General features: G+C 46.4%; 1 protein-coding gene across 4 annotated transcripts in view; it reads right to left on the reverse strand.

Moving 5' to 3' along the window:
• Positions 1-6,935: 6,935 nt before the first annotated feature.
• Positions 6,936-19,156, reverse strand: part of szt2 (SZT2 subunit of KICSTOR complex) — a 94,070-nt gene continuing 81,849 nt past the window's right edge. For all 4 annotated transcript variants that reach the window (XM_084012507.1, XM_084012506.1, XM_084012508.1 and 1 more), the window contains 7 exons: positions 18,182-18,395; positions 13,388-13,565; positions 13,180-13,302; positions 12,162-12,678; positions 11,222-11,332; positions 9,644-9,712; positions 6,936-9,553 (listed from right to left, as the gene is read on the reverse strand). In XM_084012507.1, coding sequence (XP_083868633.1) covers positions 9,410-9,553; positions 9,644-9,712; positions 11,222-11,332; positions 12,162-12,678; positions 13,180-13,302; positions 13,388-13,565; positions 18,182-18,395 — 1,356 coding nt within the window. In that variant the 3' untranslated portion in view covers positions 6,936-9,409. The remainder of the gene's footprint in view (positions 9,554-9,643; positions 9,713-11,221; positions 11,333-12,161; positions 12,679-13,179; positions 13,303-13,387; positions 13,566-18,181; positions 18,396-19,156) is intronic.

Consider the following 19,156-nt stretch of genomic DNA (forward strand, 5'->3'; position numbering starts at 1 on the left):
TTATTCTAAAAGTTTATGAATCCTCTATACCGTCACTTGTTAATGTTGGTTCAACATGTCGTGTGTTGATGCTGGATAAGAAGGAGACTTTAGTGGGGAAGTTAATGTGGTTGTAAATGGATACGTAACTGTATTCTGTCCAATTAATGCAAAACTAGGGGGCGCCATCAGGAAACCAAAACAAAATCTCCCTGTTTTTTCATAAAGTGATTCACAGAGCAGATATGAATGTTGTAGCAGACTTTGATTTCAGCTGGACAGTTTTAAGAACTGAAAAATCCAGACATGTGAAATAATCAATGGAATGAATCAGTGATTCATGTATGACAAACGGGGCCCTGGGGCCTCATTACAGAAACTATCCTAACTGCTTGTACTATCTCAAGTTTGAAAGACAGAGACAATTCTATCTTCCTATTACAGATGGCTTAGTCCTGTCCCATCTAAGACCTCCTCTCTTAAGAAATCTTAACTGTAAATTCAACTATTTTATCGGCACTCGACCTGTCATGCAATTTAAAGCTCTATCACACTGTTTGAGCAGCCTTTCAATCATTATATGTCAGTGTTCGTGTTGTCCCCCCTGTTCATTGTCACAGTGCTGCTGCTCTTAGTTGTTTTGAATGGAGGAAAGGCTTTCTGCCGTCTCAGGTTCAGAACATTCTGTAATAGCTAAAAGAAAGAAACCTGAAGAAGAGACAGTCTTTCAAACTTAGGAAGTCTCTGTAATGAGGCCCCAGGGCCTTATTTATCACAACCCCCTGTTTTCCAAGCCAGTTATTGTAGAGGTGTAGCTCCCTCTAATTAGAAGCAAAGACAATTCATCTCAGATTCCTACATACTAGTACAGTGGCCGCTCGGAAACACAAGCCCCTCCGGAGCGAGTCGACTGCTTGGGAGTGAAGAGGAGTCCGGTATTACATTTTATACACACAAACAATGGAACTATGCACACAAATCTACAAACATGAAGCTCATGTATCAACAACAAGACTCCAAACTGCTAAACTCTAAGCACAGTCGCATTGTTCGCACTCAAATATCATTCTAAATCACAGTTTTGCAAATCTCCGGACACAAATTGCATCCTCATCACACTTGGTTCACCTAGAAACGCTGGCCTTCAGAACACAACACCCTGGTTACCGATATGTCTCACTAATGTTACACCTGCGCAAACTCATTGTACTTACAGTGAAATAACTGAGTTTTGCTACATACATAGAATAAGTCAAATTTGTGTTGCGTACTGTAATGTTAGGTGGTCCACAAAACTACAGGTAGACTCAGGCTGGATGTAACATGATGAACATAAATTCTTTCAAGGCTGCTGGAAACTGCCTGGCTGGACCACAGCTTTTGGTCTCCACCTCCTGCTGCTGTCGCCCAAAGACTGTACATAAGAAGCGGACGTCGTCATCGTGACATCACCCATTGGACTACGGTTTTGAAGCCTCAGATTCAGCATGTTGGCTGTCGCCCAATTTGGAACCATATTTATCAAATCTATCAAAACTGTGCGCTGCTTCCCTAACAATAAGCCCTGGGTAACCAGCAATGCCAAGGACACTCTAATAGGAAGAACATGGCATTTAAGGAAGGAGACAGGGCTGAGCTGAAGCGTGTGCAGGGGGAACTCAAGGTCCGACTCAGGGAGGCAAAGGAGGAGCATAGAAGGAATGTGGAGCTGGAATTACAAAAGATGAGATACGTTTTACAAAGTTCCAAACATAAGAGAAGTCTGGGAGGGTATGAAAACCATCACAGGCTGCAAGACGGAGGGCGGTTACACAGAGTAGGGGGACACTGCAAGAGCAAACCAGCTAAACCAGTTTTTAATAGGTTTGACTTCCCCCTAGTACCTCCCCACATACCCCCACTCTTACCCTCACCTCCTCCTCCTCCCCCAACACTACCAGACAGCCTGCCATCTCCATCCTCTACAATGTAGAGGTACCTCCCCTCCCCCAACCATCACCAAGGCCCAGAGCAGAGAGCTGAGGAGAATGTGTCCAAGGAAGGCAGTGGGCCCAGACAGGGTGTGCCCAAGGATGCTGAAGGCCTTTTCTTCTGAACTGGGGCAGCTGCTTCAGCACATGTTCAACCTGAGCCTGCGGCTGGGGGAGGGTACCTGCCCTCTGGAAAACATCTTGCCTCATCCTAGTCCCTAAAGGCTGGATTCCGCGTAGTGATCACGCGACGGCCACGCAGTTGCTTGGAGACCGTGATGGTTCTGCATTGGGTTTACGTGTCGAAATGCAATTCAACCATTACCACACCGCACCGGTAAAGGGCGCTATGTTTTTTGTAAAGACTGACCGACCGACCGACCGAGACTCTTGACGTATATCGTCGTTAGCCTCGTTATAGCCTATTTGTTTACTTTCCGGCTTTAAACATCCACTATTTTTCTGAACATGGTGTTTTATTTCTTTGTGCAAAAGCGAGAAGGTGCAAACAATAAAACGAGGTGAAAACAATAAAAGTAGCCTATTAAAAGTTTAAATGGCGGTGTTTATGAGTGGAAACCGGATAGCGGCCTCCAGCGGATGTAGTTAGCGGACCAATCACAGCCAATGCCGCTGCGTTGGTGTTGCGTCGCCCCGACGCGAGTCTAGGATTTTTGGGAGGTGCACGTCAGGCCCTTGCGTTGCAAGAAAGGGGGGTCCGCAAGGACGTAAGGGGTCCGCAAGCCCCCTTGCGTTGTGTCGACGCGGAAGCATAACTCAGCCTTAAGAGGAAACATCCCAAAGAGCCAGCTGACTTCAGACCACTTGCGCACTTGCAACACCCCACGTCATGAAGACCATCGAACATCTGCTGCCTCATCTCCTCAGACCCCAGGTCCAACATGCGCAGGGTCCACTGCAAGTTGCGTACCAGGCGAAGGTAGGTGTGGAGGTTGCCATCCTCTTTCTCCTCCACAAGGCATACTCTCATTTGGACAGGGGGAGTAGCACAGTGAGAATAATCTTTGATTACTCAAGCGCCTTCAACACCATCCACCCCCTCCTACTGAGACAAGCTGGCAGAGATGAGTGTGGACTAAGACCTGGTAAGATGGATCACGGACTACTTCACAGTGAGACCACAGTACGTCAGGCTGAAGAACTGCACATGTGACACTGTGGTCAGCAACATCGGTGCATCCCAGGGGACTGTGCTCTCCCCTTCTTTGTTCACCTTGTACCCCTCTGACTTCCAGTATCTACTCTGCCACATGCAGAAGTACTCGGACGACACTGATTGTTGGTTGGGTCAGGAATGGACAGAACGGGGAGTACAGGAGAGAGGGACTTTGTGTAGCTCCTGCTCTACATAGACAATTAATGGGATCCGTTGACTTGACGTCTGTTGCCGGAGTTGGTGGGTCTGTACCATTAAGTTGAAGTCGAATCTACTTTATGCTAATCAGAGGCACCGGGCTCGACTCGCCACCTCGGGAACTCTCGCGAACGCTCGCAAAAAATTTGTTGTTTAAAGGAGAGCGCCTGTCAATCATCCTCTAGTGGCAGCCCACCAAGCGTGCAATACTGGGAAGCGGCGCGTCCACTTGCGTTTAAAATCGTCCCTGTGGACACGTACCTTTAAGGTGATTTTAAACTTCAACTTTAGGCAAATGAGGAGCGGCCAACTCGCGCGCCGTCTCTCGACATTCGCCGCGACGCTACCAGAATGCATTGCACAGCTTTTCACATAGACAATGAATGGGACGCGGGGAAACACCGCTGCCTGAGTTGGTGGGTCTGTACCATTAAGTTGAAGTCGAATCTACTTTATGCTAATCAGAGGCGCCGGGCTCGACTCGCCGCCTCGGGAACGCTCGCAAAAATTTGTTATTTAAAGGAGAGCGCCTGTCAATCATCCTCTCGTGGCAGCCCGCCAAGCGTGCAATACCAGGAAGCGGCGCGTCCACTCGCGTTTAAAATTGCCCCTGTGGACACGCACCTCAACTCCGGCAGCAACGGATATGGACGCAACGGACCGCCGAACGAACCGGCGAGTGGGCAGTTCTGTGTTCAAGTTGGATCAATTGGATAGACGTCCTGCGAAGTGGGCGGGACTTGAGTTTCGCTCTGCCGTTTCCAACATGGCGGCCGGGCCACAAACGATCTCATTTTACAGTTAAACTACACGCTAAAGCATGTTTCTGAAAACATTTGAGGCGGGAAATGTGTAGTGCAGTAACAGAATCTGGATTCATATTTGATCAACACTGCCTAGTTTGATAGTTTGAACGAAGTTTCTGGAGCCGGCGACATTGGTTGGACGGACGACATTTGCATAAAGTTCGATAGATTGAACTTTATGCAAAACTTTATGCAAATTACGTCCGTCAAACTTCTTGGTTACAGAAACATGGCGTATTAATTGTATGGGGTTTAATGGAAAAAAATAGCTCTGAATGAACAACAGCTGAGCAGGAGCGCGGTGTGAACCAGGCGTTATAGAGTATTGCCTGCACATTCTTCCCCTCTCTTTGTTTGTGTCCCGCTAACGGGGCGTACCCACCAAACGCGATGAAACTTCATCGCGCGACAAGATTACATGTAAAGTCAATGCAAAGACGCGATTAGACGCTTCATCGCGCCGGGCGACGCGATGGACGCGATAGCGCGGCGCGATGGACGCGATGGACGCGAAAAATTGCTTCATCGCTTCATCGCGCCATCGCTCGAGTTGAAATAATTGAACTTTTGCGGCGAATTCGCGTGAAGACGCGCCGCGACAGCCTATCAGCGTTGAGATCGTCACCGACGTGCTGACGTACGGACGTCCTGGTGTTCCCTCGCTTTTTGCCACAATATTTATATATTATATTATATTATATATTGCCCATAATCAAAGTTGGGGGGCGCACGCACGCGCGCGCACACACACACACACATACATACATATCAATCCCAGCTCTTTCACACACAGAGATCTTTTTTTTTGCGATTGTTTATCACTGGGGCTTATGGCCGGCTATGAAGCACCAGTTCTGGGCAGAGCAGCAGCTAAACCTCCCGGTCCTGTACCCTGGTTAGCAGGTCTTCAAACTGGGCAACAGTCAGCCTGAAGTACCGCTGGAACCGGCCGTCGTCCAGGCGCAGCTCCTGCAGGAGACGGTGGAACTCGGCGAGCTCACGCCGCCTCCGTAGGGTAGCATGCACCCAGAACCGACGTCGGCGCCTAGCCCGCAGACGAAGCTGGGAACTTCTCCAGAGTAGATACAGTGCAGCGATGGTGGTTATCTCAGCCATGATCGACGAGAGAATGAAATGGCGGAAGAAATGTTGTTGTTTGGGCGAGCTCGACGCGATGACGCGATGCCGCGATGAGGCGTTTTTTGGCATATTGGACCGGCGTCAAAACTGGAGCGTCTAGCGCGACGCGATTTCATTTGTCGCGCGTTTCAATCGCGTTCATCGCGTTTGGTGGGTACGCTCCGTCACGCACACACACACATTCGCCGCCCGCACATATCCTCCGCCAGCTGTTTCCAGCTCCGGACGTTAAGGACATAGCTCCACCTCTCTCTCTCCCTCTATCGCTACTCCATCTAACGTCAGTGGCTCCGCCCCTGAACGCTGTGAGGAATAGCTCTATCTGGTGGTCGTGCCCGACCATATCTCTCTCTCCCTCTCTCTCTCTCTACACACACGCACACACATATGCACACACACACACTCCACGTGTGTATCTCCCTTTGTTTAAGCTTAGGTTTGTGTGTTAGGTAGTTAGGTAATAAGGCTTTGTTAATTGCAGTGTTATTGATTGTGATCATTATTACTGATTTTAATAAATCTTATTATATTATAACTAGCGGTCTCTTGTGTTTGTTGTGTATATGTCACTGGATAACAGCAGGTTGTGAAGGCTAGTGCTCGAATTTCACGCCTTTTTAATTGTTCGATTGTTCTTATACTCCTATGCCAATGATCACGATGATTGGCATGTGAGTATAAAACCTTTATATTGAGACTGAATACAGTTTTAGGTTATCTTTTCCCTGATCCCAGGGTGGTGCCCCGTTTATTCATGATTATATCATGATAATATATTAAATATAATTATTAATATCGATAACCATATTGACATTAATAATTAACTGTTGATAACCAAATCTGCTCCTGCTACTACCCCAACACTATATTTGGACTTTGGAGGAGTGATGCACAACACAAGCAGCAACCTTACTGGATCTGGATCCATCTGGTTTCTGGTGTGGAGCTGCTAACAAAGTTAGCTTCATAATTTAAGGTCACCTGTACAGCTAAGTATTGAAGTCATCTTAGTAGCTAAATGAATTGGTAGAGACCTGTCAATCATAAAGTAGCCCCACCCTAAAGCATACTCTGCGTTATGGCCTCTGTGACTCTAAATGGACCATAATTTACCAAATGAACACCATGCTTTATTGGAAAAGACTTAATAATCATTTGTTGTAGGTCGCTTTTGAAAAAAGCCTCTGCTAAATGCCCTAAATATAAATGTAATAAACTCAACCATAAACTCAAGGTAACAATGTTTACTGAGATAATAAATCAAGTGAGTAGTAGGGTAATTTTCTCAGACTTCTTTTTGCAACCTGAGGGGTCGTCCCCTGATGGCCAGCAGAAAGAATGCAAGTTTAAGGCACTGGAAGATTGGCTTCACTTCTCAGAACCAGAATTTGCTGAGGAGAGGTGGAGTTCATCTCCAACAAGCCTTCATGAGCCTGTAGAGACCTGGTGGGGATGAAGAGTCCACAGAGTCCTGAAGCTCGGCTCAGCTGTTTGCTTTCTTATTCAGATTAGTTTAATAGTACTGAACGTGGCATGTGTCCAAATAGAACCAAATTGGAGAAAGCACTCCATTGGGTCCACAGCAAAACCTGCCGATTGTGAAGTCGATAAGACGAGACATAGATTCCACGTTTGTTCATGTAAAAATAAATCAAAATATTCTCATTCATCCTCCTTCTTTATTCACATACTGTATAAAGTGTTCTGTATATACATAGTATACATTATACAGTTAGACAGTGCAGTGTTTATATTACAGTCGAAATGCTAAGGGCTAACTTCTTACACTTCACATTTTGCATGATGAATATCCAGTGTTAAACATTGACTGAATTCTTTAACATTTCTTCATTTTACATCCACAAATGAGCTCAAGCATTTGGTTTCCTTCCATTGAAAATGTGCTGAGTGTGTCATTAATGGAGGCTTTCTGTTTGTTGTGATGTCACGCTCTTTCAGCAGCCTTGCATCACACCTCTCTTGTAAATAGAGGTATGATGACCAGCCGTAAGTTAAACTCATCACACTGAACATACTTTGGAAACACTCTCCTCTGATGTTACGTGGCAGGTCATTATGCAAGTCATCAAAGTTGGTTTCGCTTCCTATGAAAGCCGGTTTCTGTCACATTTCTCCAAACCACCAAATAAACGGTTTCTTAAACATCGTCTATGCAGAGGATGGAAAAGTATCACTTCATAGGCTTAAAAAATAAAAAGAGCAGGAAGAGAAAAAGGCACTTCAGGGCACCAGACATGGCAGTGGCGTTCAAGTGGGTCTGACACTTTTGAAAATCGAACATAAAAGCTGCACTCTGCAACGCCGACGTCCCAGCTGTCGCTCACTCATGTAAAACACTGCTGTGGTACGCAGAGCTAGCAATATGCTATCAGAAGGCACAAGATACTGCAGACCTGCTAAAGAAGCTGTGGAGGATGAAACTGTGCACTTATATAACAGAAGAGTTCAGCACTTGTTGCAAATGACTGGCGTTACATTTCAGCATCAGATCCAGTAAATCTAAACTGCATTATGGGTATTTTTCTGTCAAAGATTAGGAGAAAGAAATCTATATAGCAGTGTGTTCTCTGCTGGTTAAAAAACAAAATGTTTCCCTCAGAGTCATGTCATCAGAATATGAGTCAGATCACAGCACTCCAGGACCTGGTCCACCAGCCTGGGAGCATTTTGCTCATGGTGAGACATCAGAGAGATGAACACATTTCAACTACTTTCCACTTTTAAAATGGTCAAAGTCAGTCAGTAAAAGGTTCTGTGCTAGACGTCTTCAGACAGACCTGATCCCTGAAAACCCAGAGGACCCGTCTGTTCGAATGCAGATCAAACCCAAGTTTAACCCTGATTGGTTGCCCGTATTTCTGCCAGCTAGCTTGTCATTTGATGATCTTCTTTGAATAAACCTTAGTGTGGATTGCATGCTAATGTTCATTGTGAGCTCCACGTCATGGCCGGTCAGTTGATGCACACAGCGTGAACAGAAAAGTTGCAGGTTCTGGTCGTGGGTTAACCCAACGTGTCTACACAGCTTCATGTAGCAGCTCTGCTCATTTTAGTCTTATAAATTCATTCATCCATTTCTTCCAACATTAACAGAGGTGTTGTTTCATTTATTTTCCCCCCACAAGTTAGCTTGGCTCAATAAATGTCACTGTAGGCAGTTTGTACATATTTCACTAAATAAATATAAGTTAAAGGGTTGGTGTATAGGGTTTAGGGGTTGGATCGGCCCTTTCACAGCAGCCATTTGTACATGTTATTGCAGGGTAAACACTGGTGAAATTAATAACATTAATTATGGCACTGTTCCATTTAGGTGGACCAGGGTCCTGCTATTGCGCATGCCGGCTCACTGGAATGAACCTAAATAGAACGGGATCATCATGAATAGGCTTGGGTGGTATTAAGTTATACTAGGGTATTTAGAATGTGATGTGTTGTAGTGACCAGCAGACGCCACCAGAGGGCGTCTCTATAACAGGCAGATGAGCTCAGAAAGATGGAAACTCAGTTTCTATCTTTTGTTGCCTTAAAAAGCTTACAGTTTATAGTCAGGTTGTCAGTTTTGTTTCATTTACATTTAAAAAAAATAATTCTGGCACATTTTGAAAAGGGGTATATATATATATATATATGTAAAACAATGTTATCATCTACACCTGTGTTTGCCCTGCCTTGATATTATGGCTGCTGTGAAAAGGGTCAAGTTACCATCGTCTTGGAGAGGGAGGCGTTAGTGGAGGAGAATTCAGTCAACCTCACCACTAGATGCCACCAAATCCTCCACACTGTCCCTTTAACATGGCGACACACACACACACACCATCCTCCGTGGGTTTTCTTGTGAACCTGTAGCAGGTAAACAGGAAACATGGTGGTCATCATGCACACGTGGATCCGAGTTCAAAGCAAATATTGGAGGATTAAGGCTGATACTGAACTAGTTTATGGAGGTTTTCTACACCATTTAGCTTTAATGGTGAGTGGTGTAGCTGCTGGGAGACCAAGCTGGCTGGAGGATTTCCCCCAAATTAACTTGTCTACTGTCGCTTCCTGTTTCCATACGTTGGCCATGATCACATGGTGGATATGAGTTGAGGTAAGCCCAGCACTGACCAGCACTATAACAGTCCTGTCCAGAGGTTATAGCAGGCGGTGTTGATGACGGACTCCAGGTGATGATACATGGACACCAGCTGTGGAGGAGGGCTGCTGCTGGCCTGCTGCTGCGATGGCAGCGGCTCCCGAAACACAACCTTTAGGCTCTGGTGGAGGAAAAGAGTGGACAAGAAACATTCTGCTGCTGCTATGCTGAGATGGTCATTAATATCAATCATATCAGAATAGTAACTCACTGTTTTTCCAGCTTGGGCATCCAGAAAGACCAAAACAAAGCAGTCAGTGAACTTCTGGTTCAGAACAGCCTGAAATGAAGATGACAGACATTTAGATCAGATGGACATTTAAAAGTGGAGCATTCATATTGTTCATCGTCGTCAAGATGTCTGCCACTAAGGGCAAAGTGTTAAAATACTGACAGCAGGTATGCACAGCTTCTGACTCGTCACTGAAAGTTTTCTTTTCCTCAACACCTCGAATCCCGGCTCCTCCAGTCTACATGCCGAGGTGTCCTTGACCAAGATACTGAACCCCAAATTGCCCCCAAAGGCTGTGCCATCGGTGTGGGAATGTGATTAAGTTAGATCCTGAGGTGCAGGCGGCTCCTCTGCCACGTGTGTGTGAATGGGTAAAAGAGCCTGAATGTAGTGTAAAGCACCTTGAGTAGCTAGTAAGCTAGAATATATACTATACACTATATAAATGCAGGTCCAAACCACGAAATGATTCAGCATTTTTGCACTTCTTGTACCCTCGGCTCTAAGTCAGTGTATTTTATGAATGTGTTTTTGGTTAGATGCCTAAAATAATTTCTGAGGTCTTTTTTTCTTTGATCCCGTTTGAATTGTACCATGAAATGAGGGGGGTTTAGCTCAGGAGGTAGAGCGGGTTGGCTGGCTACCGCAAGATTGCCGGTTTGATCCCCGGCTCCTCCTAGCTGAGTGCCTGGTGTCCCTGAGCAAGAAACCTCACCCTAATTGCTCCTGACGAGCTGGTTGTCGCCCTGCGTGGTTGACTCCACCGTTGGTGTGTGAATGTGTGTATGAATGGGTGAATGTCAGTCATTACTGTAAAGCGCTTTGGATAAAAGCGCTATATAAATGAGGACCATTTGCCATGAAATACACAGGATTTTTGGCAATTTTAAAGATATTTTTACAAGTCACGAAAGTCGCATGTTGTCATATAACTGTAAACTTAAAAATACATAATTTTAATGACTTTCCACTCAAAAGTGTTTTGCCTATTTGATACTTTTGTTAAAATCATAGACAAAAATCTGCAAAAAGTAAAATCAAGTCAGAAGTAGGGTCAGTAGTGGGGTTAAGTAGGGTTTTCTCAAAGACTTCTATACAATCAGACTTCTTTTTGCAACCAGAGGAGTCGCCTCCTGGTGGCCAGTAGAGAGAATACAAGTTAAAGGCTCTTGAGAATTGGTTTCCCATTCTTCACAAACATTGCCCAGAAACAGATACAAAAATGAATAAGAAACTAAGATCTGACAAAAAAAAAGGTGCAATCTCATAGAATGATAAAGGGAATGGACCGTAGTGAGAGGTGAGGCTCTGGTCACAGTTTGTTATCTCTAGAAATTAAGCACATTCTTTTGATCTCCAGCTTTCTAAGAAGGGTCCAATAGTTATCCCCGTCGGGATAAAAATAATCCCTCCAGAGTCCTATTGTACATTTAAACATCGACTCTCTCAGGCTTAAAGTGACCCGACTCTTTCAATTAAATGATGATTCCCACGTTTTACATCATGAAGAAGACAGAGAAATGCAGTTAAAAGAGAGAGAAAAGGGCGTCCTCTCACCAGATACTGGATGCCGTTGTCGTCAAAATGTCTGCAGCTTTGAGGGAAGCGGTTCAGCAGGACTTTGATCAGACTCTGGTACCAGGCTGGACTCATGGTCAGGAAACAGTCCTGCAGCATCACATCACACGCTATTACAACATCCACCACAGACCCTATTTGAACACAGTGTTTCAGTCTGCTTCACCTGCATGTTCACTTCAAGTCAAATATCACAACTGTTTTCTTTTGCAATGGCTGAGCTCTGTGTCACAGTGTCAGGAACGATACCTGTAATGTTGCGTTCACACCAACTGCAAAAAAAGGTCTTTTTTTCCCTGCATTACTCGCGCACGTTTGACGTCAGGATCCTTTTTGTGTTTATGTGTGTGGCTCGTGTGAGACGCGGTGAAGAGAAGGCGGGGCTAACCTCCATGTAGACAACAACATATCATCCATCATGGCTTAAAACAACCACTATTGCTGCTTTCAACATGTTGTGAAGTCCCAATTTCACTAGGAAACGAAACAGCGTCCTCTCTGAGTTCATAACATCATCCAGAGCTGCCCAGTGAATTTCACTGAGCTGTATTCACTGTATCTAGCAAGACACTCGTCAGCTGGTTTACTTCAGCTGCATGAACCCAAAATAAACTATTAAAGTCTGATTTAATTGCAATAAACGGTCTACGTTTACCGTTCACATTGGTCAAGTAAGTGTGGCTAGCCTGGAGGTTTAGAGGATAAGAACAGACTCCAGGTTGTTGCCTCGTTGAATTATTTAAAGGTTATCATTTTCCCGCCATTATCTTAGCAACAACAAACCTGGTAAGATCCAGGTTGTAATAAACCAAAATGACCCTAATATTATTCTCTTGCCTTGAAATGTGTTGCAAAGGTTAATGTTGGATGCTGACTCCAAGGATGAGTGAAAAATGAATGGCTTAAGTTGGAATCTTACCAGCTGTGGGTCGATCTCCCCCACCGAGCGGCTCTGCACAGCCTCCAGCAGCTCCTCCAGCTCGCTGAAAGACAGCTTGGTGAGCTTCAGTTTGTCCAGGGCCAGGTGCTCTCCGTGGAACAGCCTCCTCCACAGGTTGTCCCTGCGGCAGTGACCCATAGCCTGCTCCACGCTGGCCTGGATCTGTCTGCGTGCCGTCACCACCTCGTTGTTGAGCAGAGGGAAGAGAGGGGAGGGGTACAGCAGCCCCTGGGCCTCGGGTCCACCCCCCGCCCGCGGGTAAAACTCATTGCCGTCGCTCGGAGCCAAGGCAGCTGCAGCTTCCGATGACGTTTCCTCCCAGAGGTCCTGCTCGGCACCGCGTGACCCACAGGCCTCTGCCCGATCTGGGGGGAGCCGGCCGGCCAGTTCACCAGGGTCACGCGGGATCTGAGGAAGCTTCTTGAACCGGCGCATGTCGGCGGTGAGGCGGGGGAAGAGCTCTCTCTGACTGGTCATGATCAAATAGAACCGCAACCTACACATGAAGATATGTGAGAATTTAAAAGGACATTCATTTCAAATACAGAATATTATGTTCCCAATCATTAACTGTATCAGACTTCTTTTTGCAACCAGAGGAGTTGCCCCCTGATGGCCAGCAGAGAGAATGCAGGTTTAAGTCACTTCAGCCTTGGCTTCACCTTTCAGGACCAGAGGTTGCTGCCTGGCACTAACGGGAATATCCTTTAAAGGTCCGCTGTGTAGGATTTGGTGGAATCTAGTGCTGAGTTTACAGATTGCAACCAAGTGAAACTTCTCCTGTGTGTCAGGTGTTTAGAGGACTATGGTGGCTGAAGTGAAAACGTGAAAGTCTCTCTCTCTAAAGCCAGTGTTTGATTTGTCCCTTCTGAGCTGCTGTAGAAACACAGTGGACTCAGTGAAGAGGATCAGCTCCCTATGTACATTTAGGAGGGCTCATTCTAAGTGAACGAAAACACATTGATTTTAATTTTTAGGTGATATATACACTCTATACCTCAACAAATGCCTCTCCCCATCTGACTGTTCCTCGAATGGAGCGGCATTATGGCACACCACCAGGGACACGTCAAAGACATCATGGTGGTGCAGGCCCTCCAGATCCTTGTAAGAACCCGAACTAACACAAGAAAGAAGAGGAGAAAGAGAACGTTGCATTTAAGAAGTTCATGGAAAGAGCATATGTGATCCGGATGTATTTTCACCTGTTCCACAGAGCCACCAGTGCATACTCATGCAGGTCAGGCATCCCTTTCTTGTTGTCAGTGTTGATGGTAGTCTTGGACATGCGGAGCGGCTTCATGCCGTAGGTGCTGGCGTGGTCGGTGATGTAGTTGTAGAGCTGATGAGCAGTTATCATCCCCGTGGAGATGGAGAAGCTCCCTGACAAAAACAAAGATCAGACACAGATCATGAAGACAACCAAGACTCCCTTCATGTGCATCTTTTATCTCTTGAATGACTCACAAAGTCCTTCTGCTAAGGCTGAAACAGCAGTGATACGCAAATAGATAACGGAAGGAAAAAGAGATGAAAGCAGTTCGGATTTAAAGTGCATCTTTTCTGTGGCAGTGAAACAATTTGATCGATTCTCTTATGGCCAGCAGCAACCAGTAGAGAGAGCTGGAGGAGATGCCAGCGCAGGTTAATACCTGCAGACTCATCACAAATACAAAACTAGAATATAAGTGCAAGCAATCATTCCGGGTCCCTTTTTCACTCACAGAATGAAGCAGCTTCACTTCTAAAATCAGAGGCAGCAGGTCTAAGGCTACACAAAGCTGAGCAAAGTCACCTCAGCTGGTTTAACTGTCGAAAGAAGGACTGAGAACAATCACTCACTTGTTTCATCAGTGAACGCTGCCTTTCAGTAACTGCACACTCAAAGTCTCACCAGTCATACGTCTTGGCATTTGGGGACATGTTTCAACAGCTTGATTAAAAATATCCAGCGGTCTGGACCGCCTCTGGAAATGCTTGGACAGACAGCTTCCTGGTAGCTTTGTATTGATTGGACAATTTGGATTATTTATAGTCTGATTTGTGTGGCACCGTGAGGTTTTTTATGCATTTGTAGCACCCCCTAGTGGTTGACTTGAATGCAACGTGCAGGGTATGTTTCAGGTAGTCTTCTGGATATATATTTACATTTACATTTAGGGCATTTAGCAGACACTTTCGTCCAAAGCTACTTACAATAAGTACATTGGGGGGGGGGGGGGGGGGGGGGGGAGAGGGGGGAGAGTCGAGGTGAAGTCTGAACAGGTGAGTCTTGAGCCTTTTTCGGAAGATGGCAAGTGACTCTGCTGTCCTGATATTGGTCGGGAGTTCATTCCACCACTGAGGACCAGAACAGAGAAGAGTCTGGACTTTGCTGAGCGACATTTGTTTGATTTCAGCGATGGTGGTACCAGCCGGCCAGCTGAAGTAGAGGAGCAAAGTGCTCGCGTCAGGGCGTGTGGTTTGAACAGTGTTTGAAGGTAGATGGGTGCCGTTCCATTGATGGCCCTGAAGGCCAGTGCGATCGTCTTGAATTGGATTTGTGGTGCATTAGGGAGCCAGTGGAGGTCACGGAGGAGGGGGGTCACATGGGAGAATTTGGGTAGATTGAAGACAAGGCGTGCTGCAGTGTTCTGGATACGCTGCAATGGTTAAGTTGCCGAGGTCGGGAGTCCAGCCAGGAGAGAGTTGCAGTAGTCAAGGCGGGAGATGACCAGTGCTTGGACCAGGAGTTGCGTTGCGTCCTTTGTGAGGAAAGTCCGAAAGTCTGCAGGAACGGGCCACAGCAGTGATGTTGGGGGTGCAGGATAGTTGGTCATCGAGGATTACACCCAGGTTCCTCGCAGTTGACGAAGACGGCTGGGGGGAAAACGAGCTGGGTGTCATCTGTGTAACAATGGTAGGAGAATCCATGTGATGTGATGACAGAGCCTAGTGATCCGGTGTATAATGACAACAGAAGCGGCCCTAGTACTGAGCCTTGAGGAACACCCGTTTCCAGAGAACAGGGTTTGGACATAGAGCCATTCCATGTGACCTGAAAGGTGCGATTTGTCAGGTATGATGTGAACCAGGTTAGAGCAGAGTTAGTGATGCCACGTTCAGCCAGGATGGGGAGGAGGATTTGGTGGTTGACTGCGTCGAAAGCAGCAGATAGGTCGAGGAGAATGAGAACAGAGGTTTGGGATGAGGCTCTGGCGTCTCACAGGGACTCGGTCACTGTGAGGACGGCAGTGTCAGTCCTGATTCCTGTCAAGGAGGTTGTTCTGTGAGAGATAGGATGACAGTTGGTTGTAGGCGGCACGTTCCAGGTTTCTTAAAAGCCGCTGGAATGACACCTGAGGTGAGGGAGGAGTTGATCAGGGTGGTGAGGAATGGCAAGATGTCGTGTGAGATGTCTTGGAGAAGAGAGGAGGGAATCGGGTCAAGGGAGCAGGTGGTGGCACGGTTAGACGTAACAAGTGTGTGAACGTCTTTGGAGGTGAGAGGGCTGAAGCTGGTAAGGCCATCAGAGTTGAGAGTTAGTGGAGATGTTTTCTGGGAGGTTATAGGAGTGAATGAGGAGCTGATGTCTTTTACTTTCTTGGTAAAGTAAGTTGCAAAGTCATCAGCAGTAAGGGAGGAAGGATGGGGAGGGGTAGTAGGGGTGAGGAGGGAGTAGAACATGGAGAAGAGTTTCCTGGGGTTGGAGGCGCAAGAGTTGATCCATGACAGGTAGAAGGCAGATTTAGCTGCCGAAACAGTTGAGGTGAAGTCAGAGAGGAGGTGGTGGTAGTGAGCAAGGTCCTCATCCTGACCTTATTTCTTCCATTTTCTCTCTGCCACTCGCAACACTGATCTGTTGGTTCGTAGAGATTCGGACAGCCAGGGAGGGGAGGGAGATGATCGCGCTGAACGTGAGGTGAGGTGGGCAGAGAGCGTCCAAAGAAGAGGAGAGTGAGGACATCAGGATGGAGGAGGCTTCCTCAGTAGGCATTAGGGAGAATTGTTCTATGGATAGGAGTGAAGAAAGAACAGTTGAGGAGAGAGCTGAGGGAGGGAGGGATTTCAGGTTGCGGCGGCTGGTGACAGTTCGAGGCGTAGAGGGGAGGGACGTGGTGGACTTCATGAAGAGAGAGAAAGTGACAAAGTGGTGGTCGGACATGGTGAGCGGGGTAACAGACTGCCGAGATGCCACAGGATCTTGTGAAGACAAGGTCAAGTTGGTTCCCGGCTCGGTGAGAGGGGGAGAGTGTAAGGTCAAATGTGGAGAAGAAGCCAATGATTTCAGATGAGTGCAGCTTTCCTGGGTGGATGTTGAAGTCACCGAGGACGATGAGTGGTGTGCCATCATCAGAGGAGCAGCTTAGGAGGGCATCCATCTCATCTAAAAAGTCACGGAGGGGACCGGGTGGGCGATAGATCACTATGACGTTGAGCTTGAAAAGAAGGGTGACAGAGACAGTGTGGAATTCAAGAGCAGATCGGGGTAGGTGGTCCAGGGGAAGGACCTGGTAGGACCACCTGGGTGAGATAAGGAGTCCAGTTCTTCCTCCTCGACCTGTTCGTCTTGGGGAGTGTGAAAACGAGTAGGCAGTTGAGAGGGCAGCTGGAGTGGCAGTGTTTTCTGTGGTGATCCAGGTCTCCGTAAGGGCCAGGAAGTGGCCAGTCTGCAGGGAGGCATAGGGTGAAATGGTGTTCGCTTTCTTGACGGCAGACTGGTAGTTCCATAGCTCCCCTATTATTTCAAGTTCCGTACCAGTGGAGAATGGTGGGTAGCAGAGATGGATAGGTTACAGCCTCGACGTTTGGGTCTCTGCCGAAATCTTCTCCAGTTTGATGTCCTGACCGGGATAAGACACATGGCTGCGATGGGTGGTGGTTGAGATGTTATGTCCACCTCGATGGACTTCCTTGAGATCGACCCCAGATTCCCTTGTCTTTGTTCAACTGTCTAGACTCCCGCAGATAGACTCTCTTGTCTTTGTTCAACTGTCTTCGTTCGGCAGTCCTGACGCTGCAGTTAATGCTGTAGTGGCAGGCTCTTAAGTGCTTGGTTTACCTCATACAGATTTAGCCACTCCCTCCAATCAAGTCTATTCCCTACAGCTGAGATGGCCGAAACTAGGTAATTGCCCACTCAGTATGAACAGCTTCACAAGAATGTAAATAACAAGCTATCTAAGCAAGACTAAATATTACAACTAGCTCTACTCACAGAATGCCTAAACCCAGTATCTACAATTAGTTTCTGACTTACCAACAAGATACAAAGCAGCTTCCTTCCTTTCTTCAGAAAAAATTTAGTTAGTTAAAATATTCTGCAAGTTTTGTGATGCTTAGCCCACTATGACTGACTTTAGTCTAGTAATGTACTGAGCCGCACTTTTTGGAAGATTATTGGTGATTATTGGTGAAAACTAAATAGGATATCAATAAGCTTGTGGTACCGTTTAATAATTCAGTAGATTTCAGACCTATGTTTTCAAACGGTTTTAGGTTTCTGATGGTCAACAGAGAGAATGCAAGTTTAAGGCACTTCTACTATGGCTTTACTTTTCCAAACTGGAACTTGCCACCGGATACACCCCCCAAATTATAAGTTCTGCTTGGGTATCAGTGCCATTTTTACTCTTTCCTCTCTGTCACTGCACGTACATGTTGTTTCTGAGAAACCTGTTCCAAACTAAATGTTATTTGCATCAGCCAGATACAATATTCACAGGTAGAATAGGATTATTTCAGCTTGTGTTGTATCAGTATTGAGATATTGACAGATGGGGTGTACATTTGAGACTTACAATAGATTCTAATGCATTGTGAAGCCAATTGTGAATACTGTTGCATCACTGAAGGCTAAACCAAGACAGTAGAGATAGCTAACTCTCTACTCTTTATCCACCGTGAGTTAGTCATATGGTGTTGCGGGAAGTGAATCTGCCTTTTTCTGTTCGTTCTAGAGGTCCAGGTTATTTGGGAGCTGTAGGGTGACTTTAAATATCACTTTATACCAAAGTCACCTTGAAAGACGTGGTTGCGGCCAAACTTGGGAATGTCTGGATGATGGGAGATGAAGTCGTCCAGGAAGTCGGTGAGCTGGTAGCCCTGGCGTAGCGTCATGTGGCAACCGACCAAGTACTGGTGAACCACTCGCAGGTGGAAGTCGTAGCTGAAGGAGTGAACGTGCATCAGGTCCCGAACCTTATCGCACTCCTCAGTGAAGAGCATGGAGAGCTACAACGAAAGAGGTGGACACACTCGTTAGCAGCACAGAATAACAGTCACGGGGCTAAAGAAGTCGCAGCAAACAAGTGTTTTCTCAATAAATCCAAACACTAGTTTGGCCATTATCATTACACAGACCGATGGAAAATTAAAAGAATCCCTGAATGGTTATCTGCGTAATCATCCGCTAGTGCACCTGCTTTGCATTTGAAGGGGAACGCCCTGCCATCCCGGCTGCTTCCAGCCTTGAATGCATTGTGCCGTGCACCTTAAGGCCCTGCTGCTCCGTGACTCCTATTGCTCCATGTGAGAGCCTTTTGTAAGCAACTTTGATATCAATCAGGTTCATAATAGCATCTTATTTAATTAAATCTGACATCAAAAGGGGGCTGACAAAAGCATTAATTGCAAATGTAAATGGGTGCAGTAAGAGCAGCAGTGTGCAGTTAATTACAGCACAATGAGAGTTTTCTGGGAGCGCTGAATGCTCCTGCTGCAATGACTTTGATCTGGACCATTTGCCTGGAACCCTAACAAATAGGCTTTATCAAATAAAAGAGGCATGGAGAAACTGCATAGCTCTCTTTAGAGAAAGAAAACCTCCTCTGGAACCTTTCATTTCCCCAACACTTCACTTCAGAAACAAGCATTCCGGCAGGAGACTTTCACCACCATCACCACAGAGATGAGGAGAATATTCCTTGGCACAGAGGAATGAAAAGATAAACATTAACATTTCTCTCCCCGGTGGTGCTCCTGCAGTCTGGCAG

This window comes from Eutrigla gurnardus, assembly GCF_963514095.1.
Source record: "Eutrigla gurnardus genome assembly, chromosome: 6".
NCBI lineage: Eukaryota > Metazoa > Chordata > Actinopteri > Perciformes > Triglidae > Eutrigla > Eutrigla gurnardus.